At 38.1% G+C, this 21,486-nt stretch overlaps 2 protein-coding genes across 5 annotated transcripts in view; both read right to left on the bottom strand.

Moving 5' to 3' along the window:
* Nucleotides 1-442, bottom strand: part of LOC110450254 — a 6,528-nt gene extending 6,086 nt beyond the window's left edge. Inside the window, exon 1 of the mRNA XM_021497695.1 lies at nucleotides 311-442. The gene's annotated coding sequence lies outside the window, so the exon portion shown is untranslated. The remainder of the gene's footprint in view (nucleotides 1-310) is intronic.
* Nucleotides 443-6,205: 5,763 nt separating this feature from the next.
* On the bottom strand, nucleotides 6,206-21,434 carry LOC110450252 (E3 ubiquitin-protein ligase RFWD3-like). Of its 4 annotated transcripts, none has more exons than XM_021497691.1 (15): nucleotides 21,307-21,434; nucleotides 20,373-20,711; nucleotides 19,299-19,415; nucleotides 18,380-18,652; nucleotides 17,108-17,193; nucleotides 16,789-16,891; nucleotides 16,247-16,425; nucleotides 15,117-15,228; nucleotides 14,638-14,739; nucleotides 13,342-13,505; nucleotides 12,726-12,929; nucleotides 12,256-12,350; nucleotides 10,101-10,192; nucleotides 9,454-9,633; nucleotides 6,206-8,107 (listed from the first exon to the last, which is right to left on the bottom strand). In XM_021497691.1, exons 2-15 carry the CDS (start codon nucleotides 20,664-20,666, stop codon nucleotides 7,958-7,960), a joined length of 2,151 nt encoding a protein of 716 aa, XP_021353366.1. In that variant the 5' UTR covers nucleotides 20,667-20,711; nucleotides 21,307-21,434; the 3' UTR covers nucleotides 6,206-7,957. The 4 variants fall into 4 exon arrangements, with proteins under 4 accessions (XP_021353366.1, XP_021353367.1, XP_021353369.1 ...); XM_021497692.1 differs by having other exon boundaries at nucleotides 21,359-21,426; XM_021497694.1 differs by lacking the exons at nucleotides 6,206-8,107; nucleotides 9,454-9,633; nucleotides 10,101-10,192 and adding an exon at nucleotides 10,199-11,105.
* Nucleotides 21,435-21,486: the final 52 nt, after the last annotated feature.

Genomic DNA, 21,486 nt, shown 5'->3' with positions numbered 1-21,486 from the left:
CACAACTACACGGTAATGTACGAGAGTATCCCCTCAACTTCACAGCTATGTACGAGATTATCACCACAACTACACGGTAATGTACGAGAGTATCCCCTCAACTTCACAGCTATGTACGAGATTATCACCACAACTACACGGTAATGTACGAGAGTATCCCCTCAGCTATGTACCTATTGCGTTAGTCACACGGCAAACTTCTTGTCGTCGAGTAACCTTATATACATTCAATGACACTCAAATATCAAATACAAAACTGAGTAGAAAATTGTTTTGATTTGTTCACACACTGTGGTTGAAAATAACGTACCTTATTAGACCTCTGGCATTTATTTTTAAATTGTTGAAGTTGGTCAATACCCTGTAGAAGTAGACTTTCCTCTGTCTGGAATGACTTTATAAATTTAACAAGACGAAGTCCAGGATACCCGAGAAGTCATTCCTATTCTTGGAATTGCTGTATAGAAATATAAAGATTTCGCGTCGGTAAGATCTACCGTGTATTTAGTTAGTATTACATGAATGTGTATTGTTCTGATGTCAGCTTAAGGTGTAAAGTCTAATTGTAGAACAGCAGACGGCTGTAAATGCTCTATTCCACACAATAGCACAGTGCATTTGATCTGTCCGTCCATGCACAATGTTTGTCTAATTATGTTTGAAAATATTGTTCCTTTAACGAACACAGATACGGACAATCACCATTATAAAAAATTCTGTGTCCCATCGTCTACTTTCCTCTGTAATAAATCTTCACACAGAGGAGGAAACAAAATTGGCTCCTGTTACTTGCATTAAAATACATTTATAGTCAAATGAAAAACTATGAGAGTTATGACTCGGTGCTTTGGTAGAGGTAGATACAGACAGGTGGTAGTTCTAGACACACGGTAAGTTCTAAACAGGTGGTAATTAAAGACAGGTAGTACATATAGACAGGTAGTACATATAGACAGGTAGTACATATAGATATTTGGTGGTTATAACCAGGTGGTAGATATATAAAGGTGGTACACCGAATCTACGATACATCCAGTATAAGGTACACCCATTATAAGACACACCCATTAAAAAAAACACCCAGTATAAGATACATCTAGTATGAAATACAGCTAGCATAAGAAACACCCAGTATAAGATACACCAATTGTTAGACACACCCAGTTTAAGATACTACCATTAAAAGATACACTCAGTATTAGACACACCCATTATAAAATACTCCCAGTAAATGATACACCCTGATAAGATACACCTGGTATAAGATACAGCTAGTATTAGATACACCTAGTATAATATACACCAAATAAATGACACACCAAGTATAAGATACACCTAGTATAAGATACACCTAGTATAAGATACACCTAGCACAAGAAACACCCAGTATAAGATACTCCAATTGTTAGACACACCCAGTATTAGACACACCCATTATAAAATACTCCCAGTAAATGACACACCCAGTAAAGGATACACCTAGTAAATGATACACCCAGTATAAGATACACCTAGTAAATGACACACCCAATATAAGATACACCTAGTAAATGATACATCCAGTATAAGATACACCTAGGAAACAATACACCAAGTATAAGGTACACCTAGCATAAAAAACACCCATTATAACATACACCAATTGTTAGACACACCCAGTTTAAGATACACTCAGTATTAGACACACCCTTTATAAAATACTCCCAGTAAATTATACACCCAGTAAAGGACACACCTGGTATAATTTACACCTAGTACAATACACACCCATTATAAAATACTCCCAGTAAATGACACACCCAGTATAAGATACACCCATTGAAGGACACACCCAGCATAAGATACACCCATTGAATGACACACCCAGTAAATGACATACCCAGTATAAGATACACCCATTGAATGACACACCCAGCATAAGATACACCCTGTAAATGACACACCCAGTATAAGATACACCCAGTAAATGACACACCCAGTATAAGATACACCCAGTAAATGGCACACCCAGTATAAGATACACCCTGTAAATGACACACCCAGTATAAGATACACCCTGTAAATGACACACCCAGTATAAGATACACCCATTAAATGACACACGTAGTATAAGATACACCCTGTAAATGACACACCCAGTATAAGATACACCAATTGAATGACACACCCAGTATAAGATACACCCAGTGAATGACCCACACAGTATCAGATACACCCAGTATAAGATACATCAATTGTTAGACACGCCCATTTTAAAATACTCCCAGTGAATGACACACCCATTATAAAATACTCGCAGTAAATGACACACCCAGTATAAGATACACCCAGTGAATGACACACCCAGTATTAGATACACCCAGTAAATGACACACCCAGTATAAGATACACCAATTGAATGACACACCCAGTATAAGATACACCCAGTTAATGACACACCCAGTATAAGATACACCCATTGAATGACACACCCAGTATAAGATACACCTAGTAAATGACACCCCCAGTATAAGATACACCCAGTGAATGACCCACACAGTATCAGATACACCCAGTATAAGATACATCAATTGTTAGACACACCCATTTTAAAATACTCCCAGTAAATGACACACCAAGTATAAGATACACACAGTATAAGATACATCAATTGTTAGACACGCCCATTTTAAAATACTCACAGTGAATGACACACCCATTTTAAAATACTCCCAGTAAATGACACACCAAGTATAAGATACACCCAGTAAATGACACACCAAGTATAAGATACACCCAGTAAAGGACACACCCAGTATAAGATACACCCATTGAATGACACACCCAGTATAAGATATACCTAGTAAATGACACACCAAGTATAAGATACACCCAGTGAATGACACACCCAGTATTAGATACACTTAGCATAAGAAACACCCAGTATAAGATACTCCAATTGTTAGACACACCCAGTAAATGACACACCCATTTTAAAATACTCTGAGTAAATGACACACCAAGTATAAGATACACCCAGTCAATGACACACCCAGTATTAGATACACCCAGTAAATGACACACCCATTTTAAAATACTCCCAGTAAATGACACACCAAGTATAAGATACACACAGTAAATGACACACCCAGTATAAGATACACCTGGTAAATGACACACCAAGTATAAGATACACCCAGTATAAGATACACCCAGTTAATGACACACCTAGTATAAGATACACCTAGTAAATGACACACCCAGTATAAGATACACCAGGTAAATGACACACCAAGTATAAGATACACCCACTATATGACACACCCAGTATAAGATACTCCTGGTAAATGACTCACCCAGTATAAGATACACCTGGCAAATGACACACCCAGTATAAGATACTCCAATTGTTAGACACACCAAGTAAATGACACACCCATTTTAAAATACTCCGAGTAAATGACACACCAAGTATAAGATACACCCAGTGAATGACACACCCAGTATTAGATACACTTAGCATAAGAAACACCCAGTATAAGATACACCCAGTGAATGACCCACACAGTATAAGATACACCCAGAATAAGATACATCAATTGTTAGACACACCCATTTTAAAATACTCCGAGTAAATGACACACCAAGTATAAGATACAACACCCAGTATAAGATACACCCAGATAATGACACACCCAGTATAAGATAACCCCAGTAAATGACACACCCAGTATCAGATATCCCTAGTAAATGACACACCCAGTAAATGACGCACCCAGTATAAGATACACCCAGTTAGTGACACACCTAGTATAAGATACACCCAGTATAAGATACAACCAGTTAATGACACACCCAGTATTAGAAACACTTAGCATAAGAAACACCCAGTATAAGATACACCCATTAAATGACACACGTAGCATAAGATACACCCAGTAAATCACACACCCACTACAAGATACACCAACTGAATGACACACCCAGTATAAGATAACCCCAGTAAATGACACACCCAGTACAAGATACACCTAGTAAATGACACCCCCAGTATAAGGTACACCTAGTATAAGATACACTCAGTATAAGATACACCTAGTAAATGACCCCCCCAGTATAAGGTACACCTAGTATAAGATACACACAGTATAAGATACACCTAGTAAATCACACACCCAGTATAAGATAAACCCAGTAAATAACACACCCAGTATAAGATACACCTGGTAAATGACACCCCCAGTATAAGATACACCCAGTAAACGACACACCCAGTATAAGATACACCAGGTAAATGACACACCAAGTATAAGATACACCAAGTATAAGATACACCCACTATATGACACACCCAGTATAAGATACTCCTGGTAAATGACTCACCCAGTATAAGATACACCTGGTAAATGACACACCAAGTATAAGATACACACAACCCAGTAAATGACATACCCAGTATAAGATACACCAATTGAACGACACACCCAGTATAAGATACACCAGGTAAATGACACACCAAGTATAAGATACACACAGTAAATGACACACCCAGTATACGATACACCCAGTAAATGACACACCAAGAATAAGATACACCTGGTAAATGACACCCCCAGTATAAGGTACACCTAGTATAAGATACACACAGTATAAGATACATCAATTGTTAGACACACCCATTTTAAAATACTCCCAGTAAATTACACACCAAGTATAAGATACACCAAGTATAAGATACACCCAGTAAAGGACACACCCAGTATAAGATACACCGGGTAAATGACACACCCAGTATAAGATGCACCTAGTAAATAACACACCCAGTATAAGATACACCCTGTAAATGACACACCCAGTATAAGATGCACCTAGTAAATAACACACCCAGTATAAGATATACCTGGTAAATGACACGCCCAGTAAAAGATATACCTGGTAAATGACACAACAAGTATAAGATACACCCAGCAAATGACACACCTAGTATAAGATACACCTAGTAAATGACCCCCCCAGTATAAGGTACACCTAGTATAAGATACACACAGTATAAGATACATCAATTGTTAGACACACCCATTTTAAAATACTCCCAGTAAATGACACACCAAGTTTAAGATACACACAGTAAATGACACACCCAGTATAAGATACACCTAGTAAATGACACCCCCAGTATAAGGTACACCTAGTATAAGATACACTCAGTATAAGATACACCTAGTAAATGATACATCTAGTAATGTGTTAGCCTTGGCCACATTTCTCTCATGTTTCCTAACTTACAATCGACTTTGGTTCAATGTTCAATCGGATATACATGTACAATGTATAATCTTTGAAGAAAACCATTTTCAGCATTTGCAATACTTATCCACATTTGAATATATAATACAAGGAATGCAACTTGTTCATGATAAGATTTATTTCCATAATTATATGAATACATGCACATTATCTGCAGATGATGGAAGACTAAGCTTACATACAACATTAGGCAAAAAGAGACCCAGAGGGCCTGTAATACTAACCAGGTTTTTTAAACAGTGCAATATTCATCATTGCAAGTAAAACACACTAATGGGAACAACATCCTTACTTTATGTAACATTAAATTCTCTGTTCCAAAGGATGTTTCATAGCAAATTTGGTTGAAAAACTATCAACCTGTCAGAGGGAGTAGATTTTTCATTAACCCTTTCACCCGTATGTAACTTTAATAAACTCTACTATGCATTGATCTGGATAGGTCCATTATGGTCTATAGTGGTGAAAGGGTTAAATAGTGAGGATCTCAATCATTTTCAAGTGGTTGAGCTGTACATCCCAACTTTCCTAACAGGGTAACTTCCTCTACAGTCTAGAATACAATGTAAAATATGAAGTATTTTTGATATACCCTCCCTATTTTCTGGTAGGTTAGTGGAAATAGGTATCCTTTTTCTTGGACTAATCACAACTTACTATTCCTCCTGACATTAGAGATGTGTTGTTCTTTGTATACAGACTTTTTTACCTTGTATAGATTACATGTAGTAATGAAAATATATACAAATATTCATATTTTTTTGCCAGTAAATGAATTTACACTATTCCTTGCATTGAGAGCATGTGAAATTACAACACATGTACACAAACACAGTGCATACAGTTTACAAAACATATATTTTGTACATATTATGAAAAGTTCTTTTTTAACAATCAATACAAATTTCTATGTGACGTTTCGATGACTATAGCTATTATGATATGTACACTGTCACCTTCATCAGACAAATGACCAGTGAAGCGTATGCACACAAAGGTGTAAAATGTGTACAAGTTGTCCACAAAAATCGAAGTCGTTTTGGCTACGCTGTATATTGTACATATTCTTTTACACAACATACCTGATATACACTGTACAACACATACCTGATATACACTGTACAACACATACCAGCTGATATACCCTTTACAACACATACCTGATATACACTGTACAACAACTACCTGATATACACTGTACAACACATACCTGATATACACTATACAACACATGCCAGCTGATATACCCTTTACAACACATACCTGATATACCCTTTACAACACATACCTGATCATACCTGATATACCGTTTACAACACATATCTGATATACACTGTACAAGTTCATGAATACAATCATACATACTTATCACAGGCTTCTGTGTCTTGCAGGATATTGTAGAGTAATTTTTAAGGTGTGCACTGCCGAGACAAGTTTTCCTCTGTTATGACTTAATACACAAGATACGGGCAGCTTTCCTGGGCATGTATCTTGAATAATTCATATCATAAAGTTAAAAATTACAAGGAAACAATTTAACGTTTAAAGGCAATGCATAATACCGGTCAACTTACCATTCTGACTAAAAGATCAAATAGGGCCAATGAAATACTCAGTAGAGGAGGGACTTTGTACGGCAGTTTGAATTACACACATACATTTGTACTACCGGTAGTTCATCTCTTTTATGCTTGCTTATACAGGTACATAAATGTATCCTTTGAATTACATCCACCACGTGAAAGCATAAACATGGAACACAGTCAAGTGATGATATTGGTATTAAGTATGAACACAAGATGGTAATACATGTAATAGCTAGAGGTAGTTGCTATCATATAGTATGAGAAATGAGCTTCCACTTCATATAATCTTAATCTTTATGTATTACGTCTATAAGTTTTCGTTTTTGTGAGGCTCTGAAGAGCTTGGAAGAAAAATTAGAGACGAAGTTTCAGAAATCAATTGAAACAGAAATAAGTTCAAGATCCTTTTATATCACAAAAGCAAGAATTTTGCAAACGTCTGTGAAAAAGCTGTTTTCTCCGACCATTGTTGTGTAATCAGCATTGTCATGTTGTCTCCATGTCTAATGTATTCAACGTGACATCACAATGCCATTATTAAGTGTATGATGTCATGGCTGTTGGCTTCATTGTGACATCATAGAGGGTGATGTTAAGTAGGTGATATGCAAAAATAGACATGAGTACATTCACTGTGTTCAAAGTCAGTTTAACCAAGATTACAGTTACTGATAAAATTTGGCTGTTACGTTTCCTATCAGGTGTATTCTGCATGATGATAAACTTTCTAATAACCTGGTATAGTAACATATTCTCGGCTCACATTTAAGTTCAAAGTGAGCATACATATATGTGTTTAGGAATGTTTACTTCTATGTCTATAAGAAATAATGTCACAATATCAAGCCACAATTTATCACAATTGGAGACGTCTGAGCACTGAGGGTAGGTAACCAAACATATAGCACTCGCATGCCCAGTACTCTAGTCTATGAGATTATTTCTCATGCTTGTCCGGGATCCTCACCATTCCTTCAGTGTATCAGGTTAGTAACATGGTGATGCTGATAGTACAGGATTTCCTCACCATGCCTACTCCACAATACACGAAAGCTGTATAATTCCATAAATAACTGATTTTCTGCTCATGACCACCTATGTATCTTGACCTGTTTTTCTGTGAGAGCAGCGACATAGTCATTTTGGTTGCTGCGAACTGCACAAATATCAACCACCACGCCACCTGTGTGAATTCTCTGGCTCATCTGGCTGGTTCCACAATCCCATACATGCATCTGTAAGTAAAAGCAATAACATCATACAGAAATACACAAATTTATACAGGCATACACATGTTACCTTGTAAAGGACATCATACAGGTATGTGCATGATTAAATGACCTTGTAAACAGACGGGGAAACTTGCGAAATGGAGAGGAAATAAACAAATAATAGATAAGTTCACTGTAAACATAACACAGTTTGATGTTTAAAAGATTAGACCAAGAGACACAAATATCGCTTTGTTATAGGCAAGCTTGTTTTACTGAATACTTCTTACCTTAACTAGATCTGTTAATTGATGCTGACAATATTTTGTTCAGGAAATTACAAAAGAAAAAGGCTTTGTACTCTGGAAGGCCTTAATTATTTACTTTTAATGATACGGATACTGTCAGTTGGTTTTGGTGTTTGGTGTGGTACACAGGTTAGCTGATATCATCAGATCAGATAAAGTGAAATAGGGAACTAAAACAAGCTTCCTCTCCTGATGTTGACAGGTTAGGGAGAACTGGTGAGTGGGACAGGAACCCCCGTCCCCCTGGTGTTGACTGATGTCATCAGGTTAGGGAGAACTGGTGAGTGGGACAGGAGCCCCCATCCCCTGGTGTTGACTGATATCATCAGGTTAGGGAGAACTGGTGAGTGGGACAGGAACCCCCATCCCCTGGTGTTGACTGATGTCATCAGGTTAGGGAGAACTAGTGAGTGGGACAGGAACCTCCGTCCCCTGTTGTCTACTGATGTCATCAGGTTGGGGAGAACTGGTGAGAGGGACAGGAACCTCTGTCCCCTGTTGTCGACTGATGTCATCAGGTTAGGTAGAACTGGTGAGTGGGACAGGAACCTCTGTCCCCTGTTGTCGACTGATGTCATCAGGTTAGGGAGAACTGGTGAGTGGGACAGGAACCCCCATCCCCTGTTGTCTACTGATGTCATCAGGTAAGGTAGACCTGGTGAGTGGGACAGGAACCTCTGTCCCCTGTTGTCTACTGATGTCATCAGGTGAGGAAGGACTGGTGAGTGGGATAGAGGAACCCCCATCCCCTGTTGTCAACTGATGTTGTCAGGTTTAGGAGAACTGGCGAGTGGGACAGAGGAACCCTCGTCCCCTGGTGTCGACTGATGTCATCAGGTTGGGGAGAACTGATGAGTGGGACAGAGGAACTCCCATCCCCTGTTGTTGACTGATGTCATCAGGTATAGGAGGACTAGTGAGTGGGGCAGGAACCCCTGTCCCCTGGTGTTGACTGGTGTCATCAGGTATAGGAGAACTAGTGAGTGGGGCAGGAACCCCGTCCCCTGGTGTTGACTGGTGTCATTAGGTTTGGCAGAAAAGTAACAGGAAAATTTTACTTACAGCAGAAGAGGCCTCCTCCCCGGCACATACAAGAAGTCTGCTGTTGTCCCCAGGATGGGGAAGGAGGAGTGAGTTAGACAACATAGCCTGGGTGCGTCCTCCATGGAAAGTTTGGATCACATTACAGGTACATACAAGGTCTGCCTCCATGTTGAGAGTGGCTGATGACATCTCACACATCTGTAGACCATGCAAAATCAACAGGTTTGTGTTTAACCAATAAATGTTCATTTTCTTGATTCTTTGGTCCGTTGTTTTTCAATACATATTTGGTATAACGGCAAAGAGTGACATCATTTACATTATATAATCTCCCATTATACTGTCATATTTACCTAATGAAATCACGATATATCTATAAAGCACAACAATAATTAAGGTTAAATATTATCTTCAGTCTTTCTAGTTTATTAGTTAACTATCAGGCCAGATGTACCCTAATGTACAATAAACAGATCTGTACTTGTTTCTCTTGTCAAAATGATAGAACACTACAGCCATCTTTACTGGTATAATTATTCTCAATTTCTTTCTTGGTAATAAAAGCATTACAAAATAGCAAGCAGTTCTTACCATTACCATTTTATGTTCAATAATGCATGACTTAATCTTCACAGTAATGATACTGTACGATTTTGTATACATACCTGATGTCGAGTTGTTGGGTACTTAGAATTTGGTTTGAAACTTGCTAGCAGGTTTCTGGTGGTGGGCTCAAAACACAGACTTGATAAAGTCCCTAAAACAGACACATCACAGACCGGGTCAACATACAGACTTGATAAAGTCCCTAAAACAAACACATCACAGACCTGGTCAACGTACAGACTTGATAAAGTCCCTAAAACAGACACATCACAGACCTGGTCAACATACAGGCTTGATAAAATCTCTAAAACAGACACTCACAGACCTGGTCAACATACAGACTTGATAAAGTCCCTAATACAGATACATCACATACCTGGTCAACATACGTACTTGATAAAATCTCTAAAACAGACACTCACAGACCTGGTCGACATACAGACTTGATAAAGTTCCTAAAACAAACAAAGCACAGACCTGGTCAACATACAGACTTGATAAAGTCCCTAAAACAAATAAATCACAGACCTGGTTAACATACAGACTTGATAAAGTCCCTAAAACAGACACTCACAGACCTGGTCAATGTACAGACTTGATAAAGTCCCTAAAACAAACACGTCACAGACCTGGTCAACATACAGACTAGATAAAGTCCCTAAAACAAACACATCACAGACCTGGTCGACATACAGACTTGATAAAATCCCTAAAACAAATACATCACATACCTGGTTAACATACAGACTTGATAAAATCTCTAAAACAGACACTCACAGACCTGGTCAACATACAGACTTGATAAAGTCCCTAAAACAAACACATCAAAGACCGGGTCAACATACAGACTTGATAAAATCCCTAAAACAAACACAACGCAGACCTGGTCAACGTACAGACTTGATAAAGTCCCTAAAACAAACACATCACAGACCTGGTCAACATACAGACTTGATAAAGGCCCTAAAACAAATAAATCACAGACCTGGTTAACATACAGACTTGATAAAATCTCTAAAACAGACACTCACAGACCTGGTCAACACACAGACTTGATAAAGTCCCTAATACAGATACATCACATACCTGGTCAACATACAGACTTGATAAAATCCCTAAAACAAACACATCACAGACCAGGTCAACGTACAGACTTGATAAAATCCCTAAAACAAACACAACGCAGACCTGGTCAACATACAGACTTGATAAAATCCCTAAAACAAACACAACACAGACCTGGTCAACATACAGACTTGAGAAAGTCCCTAAAACAAACACAACGCAGACCTGGTCAACATACAGACTTGATAAAGTCCCTAAAACAAACACATCACAGACCTGGTCAACATACAGACTTGGTAAAATCCCTAAAACAAACACATCACAGACCGGGTCAACATACAGACTTGATAAATTCCCTAAAACAAACACATCACAGACCTGGTCAACATACAGACTTGATAAAATCTCTAAAACAGGCACTCACAGACCTGGTCAACATACAGACTTGATAAAATCCCTAAAACAAACACATCACAGACCTGGTCAACATACAGACAAGATAAAATCCCTAAAACAAACACAACACAGACCTGGTCAACATACAGACTTGATAAAGTCCCTAAAACAAACACATCACAGACCTGGTCAACATACAGACTAGATAAAGTCCCTGAAACAAACACATCACAGACCTGGTCAACATACAGACTTGATAAAGTCCCTAAAACAAACACATCACAGACCTGTTCAACATACACACTTCATAAAGTCCCTAAAAAAACACATCACAGACCGGGTCAACATACAGACTTGATAAAATCCCTAAAACAAACACATCACAGACCTGGTCAACATACAGACTTGATAAAATCTCTAAAACAGGCACTCACAGACCTGGTCAACATACAGACTTGATAAAGTCCCTAAAACAGATATTCACAGACCTTGTCAACATACAACCTTGATAAAGTCCCTAAAACAAACACAACACAGACCTGGTCAATGTACAGACTTGATAAAGTCCCTTATACAAACACATCACAGGTCTCATACAAGTTGCCCTTGATGCCAGGGGTGAATCTGTGCCTACATCTCGCCAGGGTTCAAACAGTGTAGAGAGTGTTTACATTTCTCTCATATAGGGTGATCACAGGTTAGCTATGAGGAATAAATCATCCTTTTTTGAAAGTGAGTTAAAGACCTACTCACCGTCCAAGGGCAGCATATGTAATCTGTACTGATCATCTGCTCTGTGCTCATAGAAACTGACCTGGGCCAACTGACCCACTAGAATACCCCCCGGTCTGAAATAAAAAGTAAAGTGTAAATGATTACTATATAACTCCTAGAATACACAGTAAACAGAGTCTAAATGATCACTATATAAGTCCTAATATAGTAAATTCGTTTGTAATGACATATGATCAAATTGAATGTTTTATAACTTCTTTTTATTCCGCAGACAAATAGCAAAATCTAGCTTTGATTATTTTCAAAACGTGTCAGCCAAGTACAAAATAATCATAGAATACCAAAAAAAGGTCTCTCTGAATTATTGGATGAAAATGACAATGTCAGTGATTGAAAATAGGAAATCAAAGAGATTTATCATGTCAGTGTGGGCCCAGTGTTTTATTATCTAAGTGTGTGCCCAGTGATTTATCTCTGGGTTGAACTACCTGAAGATTGCCTGTGGATCCCTAGGGATGTACTCCAGGGACACGACTGGTGACCTGTGACCTTCTGTGTTCAGTTCCCGGAGATGTTGTGCAGTGTTCCTGATATCAAACTCCAGGACAGTGCCGTTACTCTGACCGGAGAAGAAGTAGTTCCGGTCATCCGTGTTCCACACACAGCTCCACACCGGCTGTGGCGTCTCGTACCTAACATTATAAGGTTGTTCAACATCATAATTACCTCTAACTGATAAAATCAGTGAAGAATGCTCATGTTAATTTGTACTTCAATAATCTGGTAAACAAAAAACAACTTCTGGATTCCAATACATAGTCAATAAATCTCAAAGCCCAAATACGTATATGCCAGGGATGAAATAGATATTCACACAGAATAACTTAAAGGGCAAAAATTTTCTTGTTTGATAATAAAACAATATTTAAATACATTGTAATTTCTCCCATTACCACTGCTTCCACACTATTTTCGATGGTAAACTTTTGATTGTAGTCAACAATGTTACTGCCCACACTTGTCATTTTGAAGGTAAACTTATGATTGTACTACAGTGTCACTGATCATGCTTATCACTTGATGGTATTTTTGTTTTGAACTTACGATTGTACAACAGCATTACTAATGACGCTTGTCATTTTGACAGTTTTGTCCATGGAAGCACTTAGCAGCATGCCATCATCCACCAAAGGATGAAAACAAACGTCACGGATGGCTTTGGTGTGGAGCGTCAAATACTGGCACGTCTTAAAATCCATCATACTGACCTGAGAAAACAGAGTTGAAAGTGAGAGAAACAATTTACAAAGTGAAACAAAGAGTTTACAGACAAAAGGAGACAAAGAATTAACAGACAAATGGAGAGAAACAATTTACAAAGTGAAACAAAGAGTTTACAGACAAAAGGAGACAAAGAATTAACAGACAAAGGGAGAGAAACAATGTACAGACAAAGTGAGACAAACAGTGTTCAGACAAAGGGAGACAAACAGTGTACAGACAAAGTGAGGGAAACAGTGTACAGATAAAGTGAGGGAAACAGTGTACAGATAAAGTGAGAGAAACAATTTACAAAGTGAAACAAAGAGTTTACAGACAAAAGGAGACAAAGAATTAACAAAAAAATTAACAGACAAAGGGAGAGAACAATGTACAGACAAAGTGAGACAAACAGTGTACAGACAAAGTGAGACAAACAGTGTTCAGACAAAGGGAGACAAACAGTGTACAGACAAAGGGAGACAAACAGTGTACAGACAAAGTGAGACAAACAATTTACAAAGTAAGACAAACATCTGACCATTGGGCAATGACTTTTATTGGTTGGCCTGGTGTTCAAAGAACTGACCATTGAGCCATGACCTGAAATGTCTGGCCAGTTGGTGTACAAACATCTGACCATTGGACATGATGGCCTGTATTCAGTGTATTGGCTGGCCTGGTGTACAAAGATCTGACCATTGGGCCATGACCTGAAATGGCTGGCCAGCTGATGTTTAAAGATCTGACCATTGGGCCATGACCTGTAATAGCTTGCCAACTGGTGTACAAATATCTGACCATTGGGCCATGACCTGTAATGGCTGGTCTGGTGTAAAATATCTGACCATTGGGCCAGGACCTTACCTGTAATTGCTGGCATTGTATGCAAATATTTGACCATTGGGCCATGACTTTACCTGTAATGGCTATACTGGTGTAGAAATATCTGACCAAGGCTGACCAGCTGGTGTTTAAAGATCTAACTAGGCTGACCAGTCAGTGTTGAAAGATCTAACCATTAGGATATACCTGTAATAGCTGGTCAGTTGGTGTACAAAGATCTGACCATTGGGCAATGACCTGTAACAGCTGGCCAAGCTTTAAAATACCTGAGTATATAAACAAGGACAAACCAACCTTTTTTATGCCAAACCCTGGGAATAATGGACTGGCGGAGGGCTGGGACACAACCAGTGTTGCTAGAGATGAGCTATAGTCCATCACACGACAGTTTCCTGCCTGAAAACAACAGAATTCATTTTGCTTTCATTCCACATGAAAATAAGGGCCAAAGGTAAGCTTCATATTTTGATCATGCTGGATAACCTTATATATAGGTATAGGTCTTATACAACATCTTTAGTAGGTGTTCATTTGATATTTTTGTAATTATCATTTGGTAAGCTCTTTTAAAACATTTTCTCTGAAGATAATTTGATAAATTAATGCAGCCATACAACAAAAGTTTTAACCAGCTCCATATATAACAAAACAAATATTAAAAACGATAAAAACTACTGAGCACATTCACAGTGCAAGTAGGCAAGTGAATATGTACATCCCAACCATGCTCATAAAATATCCAGCTTGTTCCTTATTGATTTATCAGTTATTACCTCCCAAATCTTGATGGTTTTCTCCAGTATAAATTGACCATTAAGTCTGGCCTGGATCTGCTTTGTAGGACTGATCTGGGTCAGGGGCAAGCTGCTACTAGATGACTGAGACCTACAATAGAGTCAAGATTAATGATGACTGAGACCTACAATAGAGTCAAGGTTGTTGATGTCAGACTGATAAACCCTTAAGTGTAGGGACACACAAATTTCAGTCCAGTTTCAAGTTCATTTTTATTTATGTGTATATAATCATTCATAAAATTGTACCATTTTAATATACGTTTTAAAACATAGAACGCAGTTATGCCAAGCCAAATACAGTCTTGCTAGATACAAAATTTACATAGAGTAATTGTGTATTTGTAACAGCTTAGGAATTTGAGGGGGAAATACTGCCTTTGCGATATAACCTGGGGACCTACTCACTAGTTCAGCAAGGTCCAGTTTGGTCAGTAGCTGGATGGGTGACCGCCCACACGTTACATATCTTCAAGTTCAAAGACAACTCCTCCTGTACATTGAGTACAGCAGATTAGAAAGAACCATTTGTAACTTTGAAAAGTTCATAAACAAAACAAACTTACCTGTGTCATCTAAACTCGAAAAGTGTTCATATATTTCTGCAAACCTGAGGGATTCAACTGTTTGTGTGTTAATGTATGACACTGAAGCTCAGCTTGGATGACACAAGTACCTGAGAGGCTGCACTGTCTGTTTGGCTCTGTCTGACACATGTACCTGAGAGGCTGCTCTGTCTGTTTGGCTGTCTGACACACTGAGAGGCTGCACTGTCTGTTTGGCTCTGTCTGACACACATACCTGAGAGATCGTACTGTCTGTTTGACCATGTCTGACACACATACCTGAGAGGCTGCACTGTCTGTTTGGCTCTGTCTGACACATGTACCTGAGAGATCGTACTGTCTGTTTGACCATGTCTGACACACATACCTGAGAGATCGTACTGTCTGTTTGGCTCTGTCTGACACATGTACCTGAGAGATCGTACTGTCTGTTTGGCTCTGTCTGACACACATACCTGAGAGGGTGCACTGTCTGTTTGGCTCTGTCTGACACATGTACCTGAGAGGCTGCACTGTCTGTTTGGCTCTGTCTGACACACATACCTGAGAGACTGCACTGTCTGTTTGACTCTCTCTAGCTCGGCCTTCAGTCTGTTACACTCCTCTACAGACAGCTGAAACTGTAATCGTGTCTGAGCAGCCTCCATCTCGCACCGCCGCCGCGCTTCCTTTTCCTTTTCTAGGTCCTGCAGGGCACGGTCACGCTCTGATGTATCCATTGCCTGGGTAACAAAACAAACATGACAATCAAGAGATCATAACACATATTCTCAATAGCACAAGGTGTATATAAAGGATAGCGATGAATATTAAGACTGGTAGAAAAAAAAAACCCTCTAATTGCAGTCACATATTAATGGTATATTCCTAAGCTACAGTAAATACCTCAATATTTTCTCACCGACTTACATCACATTTGCACTACAGATTTTCATTCCATAATTTGATATTTCAACTTATTTCTGTGTGTCCTCTTGCAAACAAAAATCATTATAAAACACATTTTTTCAATGCAAAAAAGTCCATTTTGATTTGGTGAATAACAGAGATTTCAGTAGGATTGCCATTGTCTGTTGAGATCCTACCTTGATAGTCTTGGCATACAATAGTCTGATGTCCTGTCTCTTGGCCTTGGCATTACACTGGGGACACTTCCCTCCCTGACCCCTCAGCCATTTGTCTATACAACTACAGTACATAAAGTAAATGAGACATTAATTATAGAAATTATCACCAGTCATTTGATTTCAGCTTGAAAAATGTTTTAACAATGTTTAGACAGGTTATTTCAGGTTGATTTCTGTTTTACAAAATAAAGTTAATTATCAGGACTTCTAATAAGACTCCATTAGCAAATGGCTCCAACACTGTTAAGAGGCTCGATAAAGTTTTGTGTGTTCCTACCTTTGTCCAAACAAGTGCCCACAACGTAGGGAAGCTAGTCTGTGGGAACCAGATGTTGTCCACTCCTCAAAACAAATCGGGCAAGTCTACAACAAAGTTTAACAAATACACAGGTTAGCCAAATTTAATATTGCATTACCTACTTAAATCCTATCCTAGTGTACATTGCTTGGATTTTCCAGCTACACTGGGTGTTCACTTTATGTTCAATTCAAATTGTGTTATGTGTACAAATTGAACAAGACTGGTGGAAGACAAAATATATGTAAATACTCACAACACATCTTTTAGGACACACTGTGACACACAAATACTATAATTGTATTATGAAAAATGGACTTCCAAACTGTTAAAGTGTTTCCCATGTTACGCTCCAGTAAGTCCATCTTTACTGTACATCAAGCTTTTCATAGCAAGTGTTCAAGTTAAGCTCTATTATTGACAGATTATTACCTCCCTTGAATTGAAAGCAGAGGAATGATTATCAATGATATTCAATTGAATTAAATGACAAGCAAAATCAACTGTTGCTCAATAACTAGCTAGCATTTTTATCAGTTTTCATTGACAGGTTTTGATATGTTCCCACAACAAAAAGACTAGAAAGTCCAGAGACAAGAGTTTCATTCAGTGTACAGCACAGTGAGACATTTAAAACATAAATTATCCTGCATATAACATGGTATTATCTCTCGTCTGAAGCGTCCAATTACTTTGTTAGATCCAAAATTGAAGATTTATTGATATTTTAAAGGATTTTAGGGAGATTTACACATAAAATACAGTTCGGATATAGCTATCAAGATTTGAAAATAAATATATCACAATACTTCCAAAAAGGCAAACAAGAAGAAGAAAAAGAAGTAAAAATTCTAAAGGGATGTCCTTGTTAACCCAATACCTTCTAGACTACTTCCATTATTTTTATATCCAATTGTGAAGAAATTTGCTTTCTTGTGTTAATTATAATTTCTATTAACACTCAATCACATCCTGGCAGCAAGAGAATAAATTGTGGAAGCAATGTCAATGTCCGGTTTTGATTTTATAGGCTCAACTTATATTTCCGTTTCGGAAAAACAAGTTTTTCGATTGTAATGAACTACAGCTTGTATGTGGCTTGTAGTTGCTAAAATGAAATTCCCTAGTTGTTCAATCCCAAAAAATGAAAAATGCTGAATATAAAAGCTATGATTTTGTCAGAAAAATATTAATTCTGCTAATGAGAAAAGTACCTGATGTACAGTATTATATTGTATAATGTTAGCTTACATTTCCGTCGTCATCATCATCATCAGTACAAGTGGCAAGACCCACTCCACTTGTGGTCTCCGTTTCAGACGATTCCACTCTCCGTCGTTTGGGTGACCGGAAATCGGCTGGAGAGTCATGGCTGGTTGACAAAGTTCTTACAGCAGAAGTTCCAGGGATGGGGGTGTTGGAGGCGACATTTTGGGGGTCATGGGGTGCAAGACCTGGGGTTGCTGCACCAGAGGAGGGACCAGCCTGTTGTGTGTTGTCCTCTTGATCGGCAGGACTACCAGGCTGCAGTGTTTATCACAGACAAAAATTGTAGCACAATCAAATAAACTACATAGATACGTCAAGTCTGAAGAAGTGGACTGAAAGTATGCAATAACTGGCAAACAAGATGCAGCTTAATGTATTAAACGTCACAAATAAATTCTGATATAGGACCGACTCACTTCCTGTACACTGATTTTTCATAACACAAGACAGTCAGAAAAAATATTTTTCTTGACACTGATGAATTGTGACACAAGACCAAAAAACTTGATTCCCGTACCACAAAACAGTCAGAATACTTACCTTCAGGACATTGTGTTATTGTGACTTGATTGGAAATGTTTTTATTGTTCATATCAAAAATAGCCTTGCATTGCTTATATTGTATGCAGAGAACTCAAATAATTTCCTTTACTTCTGTTCATGATATAGTCTTCATCAGCAAGTCATATGAGAACCAACATCATCAGTCAGACGACAAGTGTGAATCTCACTGTGATTGATTTAAACATGATATCTCCGGGTACATTAAACAGAGAGAATTTCACTCAACTTTGGTGAAACTTGGATTTAAATACTGATAAGTTATTTTGAAACAACCTTAAAATCTTGATTATTTTAAATATTATTTTGACTTCAGATTATAATCCTAAATATTAATTACTTCATTTTCTGATGCAGTTTCCCCCTCTATTTCTACAACATCAGAATTTTCATCACTTCCGGACTCCACATCCACCACATCACTGCCACGGGAACTGTCATCAATGTCTACAACATCCTGCAGATAGAAAAAATACACTGATATCAGCTTACATTTACTTAATGTATAGAAATATTAAAAATCAGTTTCCGATTTTGGGAAAATAAAGATATCTTCAAAAAAAAAGATTTAACGAGATCATCTGATATTTTTTTTCCACATGTTTCCTAATGAAAAACATGGACTTAAACATATCCTTCTGGGCATTTCCCTTGTGAGACCATCAAATCTTAGCAGTATTCAGCTTATTACCCCTTTTTGTGGCTTCATCCTTTTAGCTAGATATAATCACTACAGTTTTTTTTATATAATATGGAGACTATAAAAGCAATAGCACATTCATACCAAAAACATTAAACAGGTTGTTAGGAAATTGTGGGATTTGAAAGGAACAGTATATGGTATTTCTAAAATAATTTCATAAAATATTCTTGAAAAATGAAAAGGATTACCTAGACTTCTAAGCTCATATTGTCAATAACTTGGTATTTATGTTACAGGAGAAAGAGAAATGCAAAGGCCAGGCCGAGGTTCGAACTTGGGACCTTCTGAACTCTAGACAGAAACTCTAACCAATTGAGCTACCTGGTCGCCGATGATCGACCCAGTCCAGTTCCGCCACATTCCACCCTCCTTCAACAAGTCTTCAATCCCGAAGACACAAGAGACTCTATACAACCTTCTATGGGTATATTTCGTTGAGTGCCAAATTTGTTACAGGAGAAAGGGAAATGCAACAGCCAGACCGAGGTTCAAACTCGGGACCTTCTGAACTCCAGAAGGACGTTCTAACCAATTGAGCTACTTGGTCGCGAATTATCGACCCAGTCCAGTTCCACTACAGTAAAGACACCCTCTATACAACAATTTTAATAAACTCTTACATTGATTTTCAGTAAAATATCCAATTAAACATGTAGTATCAAAATTTTAAATAAAATTGTATCGAGGAGTTCAAATTTGGCAATAACACACCTGATCTATTAATGGCTGTATTATTGCAACATTTTCATTATTTCCACTCGCATGTGGCACCAGAATATTTGCTTCTGGAATGATCAAGGATGGCAGTGGGGGTTCACTTCTTGACCCTGAAGATCCTTCTCTGTGTCGGAAGAAGTTATGAAGTGATCGGCCAAAGGTTAAGTTGGAGGACGTCCTCTGTGAGGATGGTTCAGTGAGGAAAGCTTGAGCAGTTGACGAGGACGGCTGGGAAGCTCCAGGTGAAGGAGGTAACACTATTAGTTCATCATCACTGTCATCAGACATGTCAGACCTCGAGGCAACGAAAAATCAGGAGGATGATTTAGTCACCTGAAAAAAGAATATATTATGAATTTTGGTGGAAACCTTTATACATGATATATCACTAGAGGACTTCAAGGCACACTTACCCTATGCAGCCCTTGAAGCCTCATCACATGCTAAAAACATACGTCAGCTTTTATCTTTCATCTATACCTTGCACAAAAAACCCCAACCTAATCACTGTAAATAACCCCCTTTTCAAGCCTCTGTAATAGAACCCCCGAGGACATAAACATCAACATTGATGGAGCCCCCGTAAAAAAAAGAAGAAAAGAAGAATGATACGAAGCCCGATCGAGGTTCAGCTCTTAAGTGTTATTTTCATGATTGCACTAGAAGTTAAATTAAAAAGAAATACTGTAGGAAGACTTTTTTTTGTTTTGCTGCTGAAGTGAAGGGCAGTAGGGTACGTTTAGAAATTCCAAAACATTCAAAAGAATCTATATCTACTTTGAGTGTGAAAAATTATCTCGGACTCCGTGTAAGATTACATTCGGTCACTTGAAACATAAAATATCATAGTTTATAGATCAATAATAAGACATTTGCAGACGATCTATGCGTTCCAATAAAAGAAAATCTACTATAAACTGGAACGTACATTGGATGTGACATTAATCAAACAACATTGGGGGAAATCATGGCTTGATTACATGTCATCGGCTTGAAATTAAACTACACAACTCTTTTTTCCCTCATTTCTCAAATTTTCCGCCATTCCTGTTACTTTCAGATACCTTTGCGTTTATGAACCATCAACAAAAATAAATCTAGAGAGTAT

Source organism: Mizuhopecten yessoensis, unplaced genomic scaffold (genome assembly GCF_002113885.1).
Source record: "Mizuhopecten yessoensis strain PY_sf001 unplaced genomic scaffold, ASM211388v2 scaffold5141, whole genome shotgun sequence".
Lineage (NCBI taxonomy): Eukaryota > Metazoa > Mollusca > Bivalvia > Pectinida > Pectinidae > Mizuhopecten > Mizuhopecten yessoensis.
The sequence above is the reverse complement of the archived record's forward strand: the minus strand, read 5'-3'. Positions and strand labels throughout refer to the sequence as shown.